Genomic DNA, 19,497 nt, shown 5'->3' on the forward strand with positions numbered 1-19,497 from the left:
TATTAAAATGCAAGGGGTTAACTCTGCGTTAGGTTAATCGGCAGTTCTTCGGCGTTAATCATTGTCCTAATAAAACGAGACACTTTTTGTTTCACACATGTCTTAACAGAAAAATCTTTCTTTCGCTTTAGAAGAAACAAATAACGTTCATATTTAATACTCCTCTAAAGAAAGTCGTTCACTATTTAATTTTAACAAACCAGATGCTCAAGATGTTCAATAAAAGATTTCGATCTTTTATCGAAGTAGAAATTTTACAATATGCATCTTTATTTAAACCTAGAATAAACGCGTTACCAAAGTTCTTAAAATTTCACCGTCGAATTTCCGCGTCGCGCAATTACGATCGCCTTGCCGGCGGTTTTATTAAAATAACCGAACGAAAGCGGCAACGCTCCTGTCGGCGCAGTTCGGTGAAATCGAATGAAATAATATTATAACCAGCGTGGCAATAGTTGCAGCACTTATACAAAAGCCGCGAAACGGCATTGATTATGCCAATACGATGATTACTAGTACTATTTCGAAATTGGCTGACCACGGGGCGACCTCCTCTCGCCGTCCGGCATGAAATTGTCGAATTTGCGGAGCATATATCGGCATTTAATGGACGAAATTCCGGGTAAATTTGAGCGTGGATTTTCCACGTGGCGGTCGGAACGAGAGCCGGCACTAAAACCGAGGTTAAAACCGTGGCCAATCGTCGTCGGTCGCGTGGCCGATTGTTTCGCGATAAATGTAAAACCGCCCCTGTTTGCGGCTCCGGCCGCGCGCGAGAAAGACGGGGGGAGTCCGCGAAGAAAGCAGCGATATCGATTTTTCCCCGAGCTGAACCCGGCCAAGATCGTCGCACAATACATTTCGTTCCTGTTTCCGAGGCGCAGCAGGATTCGGCAAGGAAAGAAGTTGAAAGATAACAGCGACCGTGAGTTGTATATAGGGTTCCAAGATAAAGCACCGTTCCCTTTTTCCGGTCTGCTCGTCGCGGAAATGGGAAAGCGAAAAGGGAAGAAAGCCAGTCAGACTTCCGGAAAATTATAGTTTACCCTGGATGCAAAATAGATTAATCTCTGCTTTTGTCGTCGGCACCGGGATCGCTTCTGGCGCAGCGTTCTGCATAAATAATTCAAAATGTTTTCCGAGAGCGGTTGCTCTTATTAACAACTTTATTAACCTCGTGGTCTCGTGGTGGAATCGATTGTCGTTTTGTCTGTCGATAAGAAAGATTCGGAAGCTGATAATTTACCGACAAGAACAAATGTAATGTTCTGAATAATTATTGAAGTACCTTTCACATTTTTAGTGATATTTAACGCCGAGGGTACGGTTATGGGTTAAATGACCAGCTTTTAATTTTTTATTTTATAATTATTGAAATCGTAATGCTATTTATATTGAAGATTGTTAAATATTAATATTAAATATTAATACCTATTGATAGGTACTGCTATCGCAATTGATATAATTTAAATGAATTTAATTTTATAATTTTTATGAAGTGACACGTGCACTTTCAGATCTGGCTGGGTTTAGTGATAAATAAATCCTTAACAAAACGCTAGATTCGTGTATTTCTATATTAGAAAGAACTATATTTAATCGAGTTATTTAGAATATATAATTATGCAAACCACAGTATTTATTACCACGGTTTCTATTAAAGTAACTTATATTAAATTGTTAATTAATATTAAAGTAACTTATCGGTTTTTAGAGATTTCTAAATTTCTTTATAAAATATTGTCTCTATAAATATTTCTTTATTAATGTATAAATTAATTTGAGCCCGCCCAAATAAAATAACTTCTGCGAGAATAAATCTTTCAACTGATTCGTTGTAAACGTTCAATCATCTTTCTCCGAGCTTTCGATTTTCCGACAGATTTCCGGATTTCCGCGAAAGATAAAATCGTTCCCTCACGAAGTGTCATCCTTTAGTTATAACTTAAGCCGCTTAAAGTTTAAAAATTCCCGTGGGTAAACATTTTCAAATCGGTTTGAAGTAACTCTTGAAAAATTCAATCACCTTGCTCAGAATTTTCGTTTCAGATCAAACGATTTTCCAATATGTTCTCGTATTTCCATCGGAACAAAAATCGTCCTGGCATGAAGTGCAATTCTCCAGCTTTAATTCAAGTCGTTTAAAATTTTTAAATTACAACGTATTTGTATTGTTAAATCGATTTGGAGCAATTCTGCAAAGCCTAATCACCTTTCTCGGAACTCTTGATTCAAACATATCGATTTGTAGACATATTAAACAATTTTTTTTAAGATTTAAATTATCTTGCGAGAAAACACGATTCTCCAGATTTAATTCGAGTCCTCGAAAGTTAAATAATTTTCGAAATATTTATTGCGATAAAAGATTAACTCATAGTTGAAATGTAGTATAGAGAATGCTCCATTCTTACGAACAGGTGGCGCACTACCGGTAACATCGTGTAGAATTTAAAAATAACAACGATGTTCCTGAAGATTCGTTAATTGGAAAAGAAAGAAATACATTCGATGTTTAAACTATTTGTATACTTCTATTATAGTATAAGAATAAATCGAATTCACTTTAGATTTTCATAGCACAAAGTCGACTGCCTTACCGACACAAGTAATTGGAGACTGATTACAGCGTCCTCTTATCGTGGATGATACTAAGTCGGAGAACTATTTACTGAAGGGTAGTTTTTCCTGGTGGTACAAATGGATGCATCCACGAGATCAATCAATCAATAATATTCGATAAAATTTGTTCAAATGAAGTTTCATTTTCGGAAATATTATTGAAGAGGTGAGATTTATATTTTAGCAGGTCTTATTTTATTATTATATTTTAGTAGAATTTGTAACTTAGTAAGTCTCGTATTTTAACCCCTTGCCGTACCATTTTCTCTACAATTGCTATCATTCGCATTTTCTCGACAGCACTAATTTCTTAAAAGAGAATTTTTATATTTATTATGTGCACACATCTACTTAAATGTTTAAATATTGGTGACAAGAGAATAAAATTTGGAATAAAATTTGATTTCACTTTAAAGGAACGGATGATCATTCATACCTAACAGCTTGTTTCTAGAAATCTTCATCGCGAGTCTAAGTTGTTAAAGTACGGCAAGGGGTTAAGCATAACATTTGATAATTATTAAACATTAAAATTTCGACGAATTTTGTTCCAAATACTTATTTAGTTCAATACTTCCAGAAATAGAAGTGACAAAACCGAGAATTGGGAATCGCAAGGTATCAGATTTTTACAGACACCTGTTCACTTCATCGAAATCGCCAGAGTTCCGATGATCTCGACCTTTAGGGACCCTTGAAGGATCCTAGAGACCTACAAGCTTTTTCTCTCAAGATTCTTCATGGCCCCTGAAAGCATTGCCATTCCTTTCCACCATTTTTCCCTTATCCTTTAACTTTCTTCGCCCCTTTCTTTCCATTTTGGGTAAAGAACTGATGAAATCTTCTAGATCTCGAGTGGTCCTTGGAGGACGGCTCAAACCACCGAATATCTTAAAACATTCTTCAAGTAGCTACGCTCAATTTGAACCAAATCAACGAAAAATCATTCTTATTTAGCATAATTATTATATATTGCTAGCACTAGGTTTACGAAACCTGTCAAAATGGCGGGTCACTAATTTATTCATTTACGATTATTCAGATCGCAAAGATGCATTTATAAGTTATTCATTCAATATGTGTGTTATTTGCAGAATATATTAGAATAATACTCGTTAAAAATCAGAATAAATGCCTTATTGTTATTTTTATAACCTTGACACAAAACAGATGCTTTCAATGCTCCGTAAATCTAGCATTAATCTATTTTTATTAGATCATAGTAGATCCCATTATTTTCTTTATATATAAATAATGATATAAATTGGTTGCTAGGAAACCAGAGTTTACATGGGGCTTCGAGTGACACATGGATTAAATATCGCTAACGAGAATTCAGGTAAATTCCAATTCGTTAATTTTAACTTAATTCAGCATCTCATCTGTGGTTAAAATTTAAGCACACATGAAGCACATCAGTATATCAGGCATAAAGATTACGAGAGAGGAGCTTGTCGATTATATGTAGAGACTCTGCTGTCAGAAACGTCTGCAGAAACCTATCAAAGTTCCTTCGCTTTCAATCGAGCGTCGTAGTTATCTAATTGAATCAAGAGAATCCAATTAAACATTTTTCTACCGGTGCCGTCGAAGCTGATTCAGTTCGCTAGGAAAATCTCCGTTCAAGTACTCTCGATTATTTTTAACCGCGCACTGTAACATCCCACTCGCATAAAGGACAGATCAATCACACAGAGACAGATCAATGACACAGACAATTACTTCGCGTGCGAGATTACTGATTGATTCACAAACCTGAGCCTCGTCTGCGTGGTGCGGAGCGTCAGGGCTGACCGACCTGCGGCCATAAATGTTCGACAGTGTCTGGTTCACCGGGAAAGCTGGACCACCCTGCAATAATCACATGATCTCAAAACAGTTCTTAGGTCATCATCGCGGAGAAAATGATACGCAATTCCTAAAATGCCGCCTGATCGAATTATCATTCCTGCGAAACCGATTGTACAGCGATTAGAGATGGACGAGTAGGAAGTTTTCAAGTTGCTTTAAATCTGTTAAACAATCATTGTTAAAATCACTGTTAAAAAATAAGTTCTAATTGCTTGAAAAATTCCACTGAATCGAGCTGGTCAAATTTCAAAAATATATGAAGATTTTTAATGATTCTATTTATTAGTTGCTTGAAATTCTTGAATATTTAGACGTGCATTGCGTATAGAATTATCAACTGACTGCGAATTTTTTGCATTTATGAAGAAATTGATTAGCAAATAAAAAGGTAATATTTAAAATTATTACGACAAAGGGATGTATTATTTTTAATCTATTAAGATAGAAGAGTAAAATGATACTTGGTTTCTATTCTTTGCAATTGACGTAGACAATCTTTGTTTTGCACAAAAATCGACAGACAAATTATCAAGTATCATTGTATACGATATTTGCTATAACGCTAACTATAGCGTTATTTATTTCATATCTCCGTAATTTTATTAGTATCGGAAACCTGTGCGAATGTTTAAAACGTAATGGTCGACGTACAGCTACAGTTTGCAAAGTTCGATTACACAAGACACTTTATTATTATGAAATTGTTGAGATTGTTAACGGGCAGTCGTAGCGTCGATAAAGTACGTTGATTAAATTAGGACAGGGTATAGAACTTTAATTTAATTAACATGCTTTATTAACGCTTTCACTGCCACGCCAACAACCTCAAAGGTTCCATAAAATTCGGGTATCCAGCTTAATCGAACTGTTCGAATTCTAATAAAATTACGGAGACATAAACTAGATTATCGTTAAAATTAATTTTCGGCTCTTAGCAAATTATTGTAACGATTCTATTAAATAAATTACGAATATAAATAGCGTTGTTATTTTCCAAGCAAGTCGCCCTTTTTCGATCGCGCCGTCGATATCGAACAACTCGACAAATTCGAAAGATGGATCGTCACTCGACTTGAAACGCGATTACTAAATCGAGTACACGCACAGAGCCCTAACAATGATCCCGAAATAGATCGAACAACTCGATTACATAGTTCCCAGGGAACAAGCATCATCAGCGTGTCCAGGTCCCGCAGGGTTCGCCGGCAACGAAATCCTCGGTCGCAGATCGAAGAACGAAAAACTCGGGGGGAATCGAATAATCAGCGACGTTAACTATTCCATCAGCCGGGGCGAGCACTTAGCCGGACAATTTGCAATTTCGCGAACGGCGTTCCAAACAACGCGGGCATCGGATCGGCGGTGCTCGCGCGGCGAGCGTAAACGAGAGAAAGATTTAATTTCTGGATCAATTAGCTATTAAGCTGTGGGCTCGATCCCTGGTCGCAATTTAAACTTCGCCCGGCCTCCACCGACTTCTTGCCTTCCCCTGTCTTTGTCGCGTTCGCCGCCGTAAAACCGAGGCGACGCGGCGCGGCGCGGCGCGGGAGCGTGCAAATAAATAGAGCCAACGAGACGCAAAGTCAATTATCGTTCGGCGGGAGCCGACGGAAGTTCCCGGGCTCGCTCTGACCGCGTTAAACGAACCAAACGGAATTATTCATGACGAACTTTCGATGCGCAGGTGTGTTTAACATCCCGCGTCACTTTTACCAGAGCCAGCCTACGCTGCACTCTTTATTAAATATGCACCGTCGTCGCTATCGTCGTCGTCGTCGTCGTCGTCGTCGTCGATCGCGATCCTTCCCGCCCTTCCCCCCGCGGCACAATGATGTCGACCCTGTCAACCCGTCGCTCTCGCTTTACCGGCAAACGTGTGAAGAATTTGCCTCCTCACGCTTCGCCGCAGCTGCTACATTGCAAATAAAGTCTGCGTGATTTTTTGCAGTGTGCGTGTCTCTTTTTTTTCGGCGAACGTTTCTGTAAATATTACCGTTCCGTTTCAACGACGAACCGTGTTATGCTCTCTCTCTCTCTCTTTCTTTCTCTCGCTCGCTCTCTGTTTTTCTCTTTCTCTCTCGGTTTTTAACTTTGGCTTTTCCACCCTTTTTCGCTTTTTTGTTTCCCGTCGACAGGAAGCTTCTATTTGGTGACCGGTGCATTAACAGGCGACACGTGGCAAACTATTTTTGCGAACCGCGTATATTTTTGGAACTTTTAGGGAAACTTGTAGAGAGCATTTTCTGAGCAATATAGTAGGTATTCAAACTGGTATATGTTATACGTATTATTGAAGTCTGTATATTTTATTGAAATTTTTAGGGCGTGTTATTATTCCTTTTCTTTATATACTGACGACGTTATTTATAAATTATTATACTTATTGATTGTATGTACTTTATTTTGGAACTTTTATTGGCTCGTTGCTATACGTCTTTAGATATGTAAAACGTGTTTTTTAGTTATGTTTAAAACTTTTATGCAGTGTCACTGTACTTTTTTGCATATCGAGCCTATTTACTTAATATTGTTAGAGTCTGTATATGTGTTTTTAACTTTTAAAGTGCGTTACTCTGTATTTTTCTATATGGAAAATGTTTTTTAACTTAAATGTTCTGTTTAACTTAATAAAACTTAATAAAAAGTAAATACTTAACATAACTATTTCTTGTTCGAAATATAATACATTTAATTAATTATTAAATTATATTAAATTCATTTAATAATTGCTTCCAGAGTTACAATCGTAATAACAAACAACAGTCCTCGAAACTAGAATAATTAAGTATATACAACGTCTTGTTTTATTAAGCATAAACAGAAATATTGTTACAGGAATGTTGGAAGTTCTTCGAGTGTAATGCCGTGAATCATAGTTGTAAGTAACAATGTAGACAAAATAAATTTGCTTTCCTCTACGGGAAACACAGAATCATCCAAATGGTAGGCAACGTATTATAGTATTAAATCTTTCGGGGTAGGTGGATTAAAAACTGTTCCACCTTTGTTTAACTTTTTATGCACAGTGGGATATATTTTAACCCATTTCGAAAAGCTGGAGTTACTCATGGTCAGACAGTTTAATATTTTATTCAAAGTTTTTCATTTCTTTGGCAATGCTATGCACCAAATAAATGCGTGAACGCGCAAATAAATGGAAAAATATTATACACAATTCGAAACGCATTAATAAGTTATTGGCCTTGTTTTGTGATTCTTTTCTCAAAATTAATCACAGGCGGATAAATTGTTTTCTAATTTAAAAAAAACATGTTACTCGATGTTTTATACCAATTTTCTTCCTTCTTCGTATTTTAAGTAATATCTTACACGAAATAATTGAAATCAACGATTCCGTGCAACCACGGTTTTATTTTCTTGAAAGTCGAATGCATCGAGGGGTTAACAAATCCATTTACCAAACGAAGAAGCCCGGAGAATTTAAGAACGTTCCCACATTCTCCTCATCTCGAAGAAATTATTTGAAGGAGAAGCACCTTCTTATTTAACTTCTGCTTTACCTAGAATTGGTTCGGAAAATTTCTTTTTTGCATGAAGATGAGCAGTCCAGTCATGACTGACGAACGTATCAAACAGTAACAGACAGGGATGGAAAAAGTTCTAGAACTTTTTAATAAGTTCTACTTTTAACAGTAGTTATGGAACGTTCTCTGGAAAACCGTCTTGCCGGTAAGTTCCAATGTGAATACATAAAAGGAAGTTGTCGGAAATGAAAATTTTGAGTCAAATAGAGTTTGCAAGATGTAAAAATAAGACTCCCGCTGCAACCGATATTTTCTTGGAAAGTCATTAAGATATCCTCGTTACCGTCTTTCGAACTTTTATTGTACAGGGTGGCCCGTGCAACTTGTGCACCCCTTGCAACTTAAGTTAGAAGTTGCATGATTCAAAAGGGGTGGAATATTTTGAATAGAATTGTTTGAGAATAGCGTTATTACTATTCTATTATTACATTATGAGGTAATTATAATATTGTATGGTTACATTATTATATTGTTGTATTAGAATATTATTATATTATTGTATCAGAATATTTTAAATAGATTTTAAAAAATAGAATGCTATATTTTTTAAACCAGCTTTGTTTTTTGAAAATTTTCTTCATTTACCAGTAGCCTGCAAAAACCCTTGATTAGGTGAATTTTCAATTCGGTATACGTGAAGAAATTATTAAAAAAATAAAGTGAACTTACTATATCCTTATTTATTATTACTATATGCTTCCATATTCTTATATAAAAAATATAGTATTCCATTTAAGAAAGGAAGCTAACCTTCAACCCTCCAGAACTGCTTTACCTATAAACAAATATATGCACCGCATACAAACTCCCATTAAGCCACGCAACCCTTATATCGAAAAATTTGTTGTCCAAAGCATATTTCGAAAATTGCTGGAGATGCACAAGTTGCATGGACTACCGTGTATAAATCCTAAAATATTGTTTCCATAAGAATACTTTTCCAGCGATACTTCGCGACGAGATTCAACAATTTTACGGGTATCTTTATTTCCTCAAGTGAAAGACGCTAGTAGAATTGTTTTAAGAGGCGCCTGTATGTTAACACGGAAAAAGGAGAAACGATTCTCGCGAGCCGTCGAACTAAGAAGACCCGTTAATCCGCGAACATTCTGCTTGTTCCCCGAAATGAGAATCTTGACGGATTATTCGTTGCGAAGATGAATGGGGATGGGTACGGTTTGTTGTACAGGCAAGCCGGCCGGGATTGTTCCCCGTCTAATTAGCGAAGTAACAACTTCTCCTCGCGAGACAAACGATACAGAAAATCGGTTCGCAGCCGGTCGAAAGCGGAGATAAGTCCTCGAAACTTCGCCGAGGGTTTGGTAGAACCTGGCGCTGTTCTTGTCAAGACCCGCCGCGGCCGAATAGAATCGATATCCGGTGGAAGAAGTAGAATGGGGTCCGTGTTTACGCAGGCAAGCAGAATAGAATCGATCACGGCCGAGGCGGAAAGAACAGAATCACTCTTAACGCGACAAGTGAAAGAGGATTTATTGAGCAATCGCAATGGGAACCGGCTCTGTCTTCCATTGACAAACGAAGAAGCCGCGCGCCGCACGCTGCAGACAAAAGAAATATAATTGCGTTCCTGCCGCCGCCGCCGCGCCGGCTCGAAATCGTCTCGAACAACACCCGAACAACGTTCCGAGTGCATTGCTCAACGGCTCGAAAATTGCTGCGCGCGAGTATTTGATCGGTAGATTGCCACTTTTTTTTTTGTATTTTTCGAAGCCGGTTCATGAAAATTAGATTTCGCAGCTTGACTTTATCGGAATGGAAAATTCACTCCGCTACATTGTTTGTAACGGTAACAGCATTATCCACGCGTACACGTTCCTCGACAGATTACAAAATTCCATGTAAATGCGTTGCATTTTATTTTATACGGAGTGCTCGTAGTCCATTAATCAATTATATGGCGACTATTAAGCTGCGGGTTTTACGCGTTCATGACGAAATTGCATACGCGATAACACCGCGAAAAAATTGTATAGAATGATCACGTTACTTTTAAATTGAAGCCTGGAATTTCTACTTCGTGGTAACGCATCTCGATTTTAATTCGGACGCACCCTTACGACTGTAACCCTTTAAAAGCAAGGCTATGTTTCTCATATAAAAAATTGCTAGATTTTACGAAATGTGCGACGAAGTCCATAACATTAATAATTTATTACATCAATAATTTATTACATCGATATAAGGTATCCTTTTCGGATAAACATTTCCACATACAAATATATCTCTTGCTAGACTAATCAGTGACTCGTAATCCTTTCCTTAATCGTCCAATCACCGTGATTTTTACCTGCCGCGAATGAGAATCGCTTGGTTCGACTCAAATGGAATAATCGGGGCGGCTCGCCGTGGAAATGAAATAATAAGCAGCCGGTGGAACGTGGACAGCGGCTCCCACGGCGTCGTCGAGCGTTAAAAAGGGGGATTGCGGGTGCGGATCGATTTATCCTCGGCGAACGAGAAATGTAAACGAAAAGACCACTTTCCGCTCGAGCTGGGGTTCGAGGGCGCCGGTAAATGGCGACAAGAAAACGCGGGTGGTACGTGTTTGACAAGCGGCAGGCGGGGTTTAGAGAGAGCGACGTAGATCGTTGCCACCGAAGCCGTCGCGCGCGTTCTCACATTTATTGTCACAGTCGTTGTCATCGTCGTTGTCACAGTCGTTGTCGTCGCCGTTGTCACAGTCATTGTCACAGTCGTCGTTGTCGTCGTCGTTGTCGTCGCCGTTGTCACAGTCGTTGTCGGCGTCGTCTGCGTCGTCCGCGGGAAAACGCACCCCTGCGGTCGACGTATTTTGATTTTACGCGGAACTAAACGTGACAGCGATATAATTTGAATCGTGCTTAGCGGCGCGTGCAAATTGAAAGAAAATACGGCGCGCGCCGCCGCGAAATGAGCTGCCGGAGCGTAGCGGGGGAACAGTAACCGGCACACGATTTTCACCGGTTTTACGAAACATTATATCAGTTTTGCGTCGTTCGGCTGATCACGGCGCCGCGGCCACGGAAAATTTTCGAGCGGTTGAAAAATACGCTCGCGGCGCTGCTCCACGGGCCGTTCTCGCCTCTACCGGATGCTTGCTCGCATTCCCGAATAATTAAAATGTATAACGCGATCCGATTCAACGTCCGGTTCTGGTTAACGACCGTCCAGAGTAATTGTCGAACACAATCTTTTTCCAGCTTGCCGCTCGCCCACGCAACATTATTCTATCGTTCTGCTGCGTTACGGTGTTCGCGCGCCGGGAAATTCATTCTACTCTTACCGCGACGCTTTTTCGAAGCAGATCGCGCGCACAGATTTCTAAGTTGATCGTAGTTCCTATGTTTAGCTCGCGTTGTATGTCGTATCGTATTTCACGTGAAATAGCTCCACTCTTTTTAACGCAATTCAAATTCATGATCTCGCACATAATCTACTAGACGAAGATTTGAAACATAATCTAATAAATAATATATATATATACATTTTTTTAAATCGATGTTAAATTCCACCTATTAACCATTAATATTTTAATATTAACCCTTTGCACTCGGAGCCATTTTACTTGGCAATTTTTTAAATCTAAATCTTATTTTAACAAAAATTATTTTGCAACGTAATAGAACAATTTTAGTGGTGCCTCAGAGTCACCACACGAGTGCAAAGGGTTAAAGTAAGGGTTGCTATGTAGTAAATATAAATTTTCTGTCTGAAATAGACATTTATTGCTAACTATTTAACCGTTCTTTTTATTTTTGCATAAAATTAAGTCATATTATTACGTTACATATACATCTAAACTTTAAGAAGAACTAATAAATTTGGATCTTCTGTTTTTTTTCCAGGAAAATTAGTTCCAGCCAGCATAACACCTATGTGTAAACTTAATACGACCACAAAAGATTAAAACCATCCAGTTCTTTCAAATGCAACGGTACATTTGACCGTGATAAAATATCATCAAAAGCAACGAAGGTATTTTAAGGGAGAACGTCAGAGGACTTCGCCATGGGAACGAAATAATGAATGATTTTTGTCCAATCTCTGTTTCGCTCCGAACACTCGTGCGATCTCTTGTTGCTCCCCGGTGTGACTTCGTTCCGGTTCGCGTTTTAATACGATATGAAAATCCAAGTCGAAAGTATGAAATTAAGGGCGGAACGTAATTCGGTGACTCGAAGTACGAAGCGAAAGTAGGTGAGACTCGAGTATCTTTTGTGGAACAATTTCTAAGGAACATGCGAGTAATTACGGTTCTACTGTGTAATTAGATCACCGTTAATGACACTTCTTTTTAATGAAAAAGCTCTTCAGTTTTTGTGTTCGCTTGTTGGAACACCGGCTCGAAGCCGGCGCGCAATATGGACGGTGATCTACGGCCGCTGCATTTCTGAAATGATCTTTGTGTTCGATAAATCGCTTGAAATATAGATCAATTGTACGAACATACGTGCATGGAACTAAATTGGAATTTTTCTTATTAAATAAACTGGAAGACAAATCTCGAGCGTCAATCTTCGACCTATATTCGCGAAACACTTTAATCCACTTTGCATACATATTATAAAATTTATATTACAAAAGTCTGATAAACGTGACGACCAAGATTTAGAATAATCATTTCGATTCGTTTTGTTATAAAAATTGTTAAAAATTGGTGCTCAGTTATTTTTGCAAAGAAACTCTATCAAGTGATTAATTAACGTTAAAATTGCCAAGAAATCTCGTCGAAAATTGCTGATACTCTTTAGGCAAATAAATGAATGTCACTAAATATATTTTAAAATAAAACAGTCACCTCGTTACAACTCAATTTTATGTCGTAGCTGTCGCAGATATACAGCAACAGAAACAATAGAGATGTTGCTCGACTGCTTTAATTAATTTATGGAGATACGTACTGAAGTAGTAAACAATTGGAATATTTCTATACTGTCCCAATTAATTGACGAAAGTACGTATTGGAATCAAGGGCGATTGGCATATTTTTCAACCGTGCCAATTAACTTGCGAAGTTACATATAGAAATGAGCTTGATAGAAATATGTTACATTAAACATGTTATATTAAAAATTCTAACGAAAGATAACACTTTGGATCGCAGAGTGTTAATCTTTTGCATTACGATTTATTTCACAGCTACGTGTACTAGCATTTGTTTGCTATTAATAAGTTCCTATGTCAGACAGAAAAATAATTACTAGATGGCAATTTTTACTTCATTGTTTAAATATTAATGATAAATGAATAAGATATTTGTAGTGTTGTATCACTACATCCCGGGGTTTATGATGCCAGCGTTTGCTATTGAGGCCGAAAACGAAAGATTGTGAACCGATTAAACACGCTTCATACGAAATATTAAAATTACTTGATGGTTCGGTTCCTCGAAAATAGCCTTTTACTATTACTAGCATCATAAACTGTAAATTGGCCTTCCTTGTTCGAAGATCATCCTTGGGGCAATATGCCCAGGACGGAACAATATTAATGATAGAATTCCTTACGTTTTTTAGCATAAATGGTATCGCAGGGTTGCGAGCGCCTCAAAATAAAATTTTATTCATTACATTCAGTATATATATTTATTATATTCAATATATTATTATATATTTATATTTATTATATACTTATTATATATTATTCATTATCATATATTTATTATATTCAAAATATAAAATATGAAATACAGCACGAGTTAGGAAGACAAAGAAATCCTCAATGTTTTAATATTTATTTACAAGTTTTCAGACAATTTAAAAATTCTGTTGGATCGCTGGAATCCTACGGGACCGTTTTAGAGTTAAGGGATACGAATACCGTACAGATTTAGCAGATCATGTTCCAATTTTTCATAAAGACTCCGACACGATATTATGGGGGAAGGGGTTAAGGCGGATCTTCGCAGGACAGACTGATCCCTGCACAAAGTAAATTTCGTTTTTACTCCGACGCTTAGGTTTTCCCTTGAACCGGAAATGGGGCACGCGTAATCCTGCGCGCAGGGCTGGCCCGGAATAGACGAATTCGAGACCCACTCGGTGCGTCGAGTTCGTTTATCCAAAGATGAGACTGCGAGGCGTCTCGAGTCTTCGGCAAACGTTTCCAGCTACGTGCCCCCTCTGTGTTTGAAATCTCGAGAGTTCGGGCTCCGCTTCTTCGGGTGCATCGAAATGAAGCCACCGTAGACCGCAGTGCCGTCGAACTTTCGGCGAAATAAATTTCGCAGCCAGAAAACAATACGTTCGCTTTCCACGGTCTAACTTGATCGGTACTCGTGCGCTGGATGAATAAATAGATTTATACTGTCGCCATTTGAAAATCCCCGAGGACAACATAGTCTTTTATTCGTTTTTCACCAACGCAAGGTGTACTTTGGAATTTTCGAGTTGCACTTTTATTTTTTACTTTTACTTGTCCAATGATTCCACTGTTTTCTTTTTTGACTCATTAAATTTTGCCAGGAGTATATAAAATACACGGTCCAGTAATTAATAATTTAATCCTACGATGTACTAATATTTTTATAAGAAATAAAAAGGAATTGTGAATGGAATAAATATTTTATTGAAGTAATAGACCAATATTGTATTATTTTCAATAATTATGTTTTAAAAAAGTGGAAAAATTCATTCTGCATTAGTATATGTAGTATGTTCATTTCGTGTATTATATTTCGGATATAGCGAGTGCTATATGTATACTATATGATGACAGAAGAAAAACGGAGCCTACCTAAATCAGTAATTGCTAATTATTTTAATTTCAAAATAGCACTCTACCACAAAAGTCTTAATGACAACTGTCAGATCCGGCGCTAAAATAATTATCTTTAATGTTACTATAACTTTTTATAACCTAGATAACTTATTTTTATTAAGAACAGCGCGTAAGTTGTCGTCTCAGCCATTGTGCAATAAAATATCAAAAATGCAGTCAATGTATATATGCATCAATGCGCACTGTATGGCTAATATCCCACAACAATTTAACATCAATTTAATATCATCTCGATGCTTGTCGAAAATTCTTCCATTCTGCGGGGCGCGCGCGCGCCGTTCGGCAGCAAGAGGGTCGAAATTTTCGGTAATTCCGGCGGGGAGGGAACTTGCTGTTTACGCGGAAACTTACCCGCTCTTCTTCCGTCTGCTGGCTCCGGGAAATTTCGAGCGAGCGATTAGAGAGGTCCGTGCCGACGCAAAATCAAGAACCGAGGATTATTGGAAACGCCCAACTGCGACGGAACCCCCATCGACTACACTCGCGGAACGTACGCGGGAGGTACCATCGCATCGCGTCAGCGCGCGATGGTGTGGAGCGGCTGCCGTCGCTGATGGTGTAGCCGGGCGGTAGGTTTCGCCGCTAGCCAGCGGATACTGACGCTTTGTGGTCAGACCGAGGTGACTAGACGAACGCCAGCTGTCAGTAGTTACGGTTAAACTGCCATCAGACGGGAATATTGTGCCAACATCCATGCATCAGTCGAAAGTTCCGCGAGCGTTAATATTATCGATATTCGACGGTGAACGCGTTCAGCCGACACGGTAGAAACACCGTAGTTTCCGATTGGCAACACGCCGCGAGCCCGAGAGCAGAGCGAATATCGACTATCTTTGATTGCACACGGTCGGGCCCGTGGTCCGACACTTGCCGAAACCAGTGTGGTTCGATACTTTTATCGGAATTCTATACCACTGATCAGAGAAGATCGCAAATGCTCTTATTTTAGAGGGCGCGCGCTCGCTTGCGCCGATATTTTCACGCTATAACTTTTTGCCCGGGAACGGGTTCTATGAGATGCCGGGAGCATTTGTCTACTGGAGAACGTGCGAAATTGCTGCGAATTCGATTGATATGATTTCTACAAACTGATCGGTGAGATGCATAATTATGTGGCTATGAGGAATAACCCCGCGTGGCATGATTTTAAATTATTATAATTAATGCGTTAATTGAATTGTAGGATATGGTGTGCTTCAGTAGTTTTTAATCATTAATATGGTCTTTAAAAATTGCTTTAAAATATTAAAAAGAATGCAAAATCATGTAAGTATCATTTTTATATTGTAACATAAAAATATAATTCTTCTAGAAACAAGATACAAGAATTTCGCCGCTTTCCACTTGCAGAAAGTAGCTTCTTTTTGAATTAATTTCTAGCTTGATGCTAAAGAGTAACAACTCCGAAAGCACTTTAAATAAAAAGCAGCAACCAACTTATATATATATATATATATATGTGAAATATACATACATTAAATACAATATATGTTAAGATATTAAAAAGACAAGGGTGAAATCAATTCTGAAGTTACTACTAATTAATTGAACTCTAAATTAACTGATCTCTAAATAAAATACACACTAAAGTATTTGAACTCCACGTTATCTGATCAATAAATTGTTTTAGCAATAAAATTTATTGTTAATAATCTGACCAATAAACAGTACATGTGTTAGCCAACGACAACATTTCCCGTTTCTCAGACTGAATAAAACGTGACTCGCGCGAATGCGACCACAACCCACTCAATTGATCGGACCTCATAAAACAACCATTCCGCTAAAAATAGTGTCCTGACACGGCGGATACCGGGAGAGCTCGATCAAGCTCAAAACGTGTTAAAGTTCAAAGTCTGGCTCGATTCTGAGGACGAATGCGAGCCGGGAACGCGGAGCGGCCCGATCGAACAGTGATTGATCGGTCCGCCGTTAAAATGATAAAGCAGGATATGATACCGGCGCGACAGTTACAAGGGCCGGGATTGAAAAAGTTCTCCAGATGCGGATCTAAAACCACGGCGACATCGATTTCTCATCACGGAGCCATCGGTTCGCTCCGGTGCGGCTCCGGTGCGCGCCGTTTAAAGAAGCGGCTCGCGACGCGAGGCGACACGATCAATGGATAACCAACCGAGTCGAAGTTGAAATTCGCTCATCGACGCAACGCGGATCGGCCGTAATAAAATCTCTCACGCCCTGAATGCGGCAGCCGGTGATAAGACGTTCCGCCGATTCCAGGACGATTATCGAATACGCGAATTCGCTGGCGCCGTAAAGCGATTCCGCCTCACGATAGAAGTCCCCGCCCGGTATTCAGTATTGCACGGTCGTTGATGGCACGGAGCATCGTGGAACGTTTCACGGAGTAGTGGAAACGGATACTTCCGGGCGCGCATTGCGTCTTCGAGGCACGTACATCCATCCCCGAGGCAGTGAACACACATATCCAGTCCGATAACTCGGAAACTCCTTCAATCACTGAGACTTATGTGATCCCGTCGCCCCGGCCGCCGCGGTTGCCGCTTATTAAACACCGCTCGGCGAATCCCGGGTCAAAGTGACCCGCCGCTTACACTGTGCACCCCTCGATTTTTATCGCTCGACGTGAACTATGACCGGCTACGTGCACGGAATTGCGAGCGTCGTTCCCCAAAAACGACAAAGGAATCGCGGAGTTGGCGAGTGCGAAGACGATCCGTTTATCTTTAAGTCGCTTGGTCCTTTATAGTAATCATTTGCACTTGAGGCTGTTTTAATTATAAAATAAAGACGTAGTAGAAGAATACTGTTGTTTGACGTTTTATCGAATCGAGATAAGCTTAATAGCATGAAAATTCTTTTGAAAATTGTATAGTAATTTAATGGGTTGTTTCTGAGATATCACAATATCTTCTCTTGATTTTAGTTTTACTTTCAGAAACCTCATCACATTTCTAGCAAATCAACAATTAAGAACAACGTTGTCAAAGTTGCTATTAATTTCACGACAGAGTATCTTGTTAACCAGTCAGCTCCTGCGCACTCTTTGAAGAGTGTATACGTAACGATGACTAACGAGGCATAGTACTTTGATCACATTATGTAGCACACATTCCATAATAATTATATTACATCGTTATCTTAAAATTAAAATAAAATTTACTGTACTTTAATTTTCACTAAAATTGCAATTTGAACGTGGCAACAACATTTTACATAAATATAGTCGTCAAAATCAGCTAATTGATAAAATAAATTCTAAAGAAAAAGTGCACGATTAACTAAGAATTTGTTCCATTTGCGAAATTTTTGTGAAAAGTTTAGCGACTGTGCATAGTTGTCGGTCAGGCAACGGATTGTTCCGACTGCGCAAGTAGAACGTTGAGCCATTCTTGCGCAACCCGGCACTCCTTGAGCAGACAAGTGGAATGCACATAGTTCTTGGCGAAACTACAGGGTCCAGAGCTGTTCTTGAATGAACAAGCAGAATAAAGTCTATATTTCGTAGCAACGAAGGGTGCAACGGGATCTCGAGACTGCGCAAGACGAGCAAAAAACCTATTTGGTCGGATAAGTGAAATGGATACGTGTCTGGTTAAACGAGTCGGGCCAGGTTCGCGCCAAGTCCGACAAATTGATTAAGAGCCGCCTTTAATCAAACAAGTTGGGATGGGCCGCGCTGTTGGTAAGACAAGCGAAAATCGATTTGTTTCGATCCCTGCGAGAGAAACGGAATCCTGCATGCACGTACGAGTTGCTAAGCGTCGTCTTCTCTTTGCAAAATTGATCTTAGCAATCGCACTCGGCAAGCGGCAAGTATTGAACCGTCGAGTGCGATGACTTCAACGTTGAATTTTGTTGATTTACGATTCCCTTGTGTAGTAAATTCTCTTGAGTTGTTGCTCAACTTGTAAATAGGAATGGATGATTTGAGAAGAGGAGGTTCGAAAAATTGTCCATCTCTGTTTACAAACTGATGATTATTCGAAATACCTCGTTCTCAATTGTCCATTTCGATTTACAATCTGAGGGACAATATTGAATAGCCTATAAACAGAAATGGACGATTTGGGTACAGGAGATATGTTTTTATTCTTCTAGAAACTGCGAATCTTTATGCAAAATAAATATGTTCTACATCTGTTTCCTGTAACGGAAGTCACTTAAAGATTTCTTCTTCATTTTAATGACATTAGCAAGTTTAAAATGACATATTAGTTATTTAAATTCTATATACAATTATTCGAACCTTCTCATTCCTAATTGTCCATTTTTAGTTTACAAATTGAGAGACAATTGGAGAGAATTTACTGTACATTTAAAATGTCATGTCGCACAGTGGTTTGGTTTGAAGAATTCAGTGACTTTTAAGGAAAAAGTCAACTTTGTGAACTGATAATTATTCAATTTGTATCGCTTTACTTCTTCACTTACTTCAGAAGTGAGGAAATTAATGAAATTGAATAAATATTTTATTTATAATAAACATTTAATTGAAGCTTGACGGAACTCCTCATTGTTTCTTTTCATATTTTTTTTCTCCATTGTTTAATAAATACAAAAATGTATTTAATTAAAAGATAAAAACGATTACTTTTTAATTATATTTAGAGAGAGTTTCGTTGCGATATCTTTATTGATCCAAAAACTTCAACAACCTGTCACTGAATTCTCCAAACTAGAACACTGTGTCTGTCTCCCATATTTTATTATTAAA

General features: G+C 38.6%; 1 protein-coding gene across 7 annotated transcripts in view; it reads right to left on the minus strand.

The window, feature by feature from the left end:
• The window catches only part of Dlg1 (MAGUK family member discs large 1), a 630,693-nt gene that overhangs the window by 488,151 nt on the left and 123,045 nt on the right, over positions 1-19,497 (minus strand). For all 7 annotated transcript variants that reach the window (XM_078194782.1, XM_078194778.1, XM_078194784.1 and 4 more), the window contains one exon: positions 4,378-4,473. In XM_078194782.1, the coding sequence (XP_078050908.1) occupies positions 4,378-4,473 (96 nt within the window). The remainder of the gene's footprint in view (positions 1-4,377; positions 4,474-19,497) is intronic.

The sequence above is a fragment of the Augochlora pura genome, chromosome 11 (assembly GCF_028453695.1).
Source record: "Augochlora pura isolate Apur16 chromosome 11, APUR_v2.2.1, whole genome shotgun sequence".
NCBI lineage: Eukaryota > Metazoa > Arthropoda > Insecta > Hymenoptera > Halictidae > Augochlora > Augochlora pura.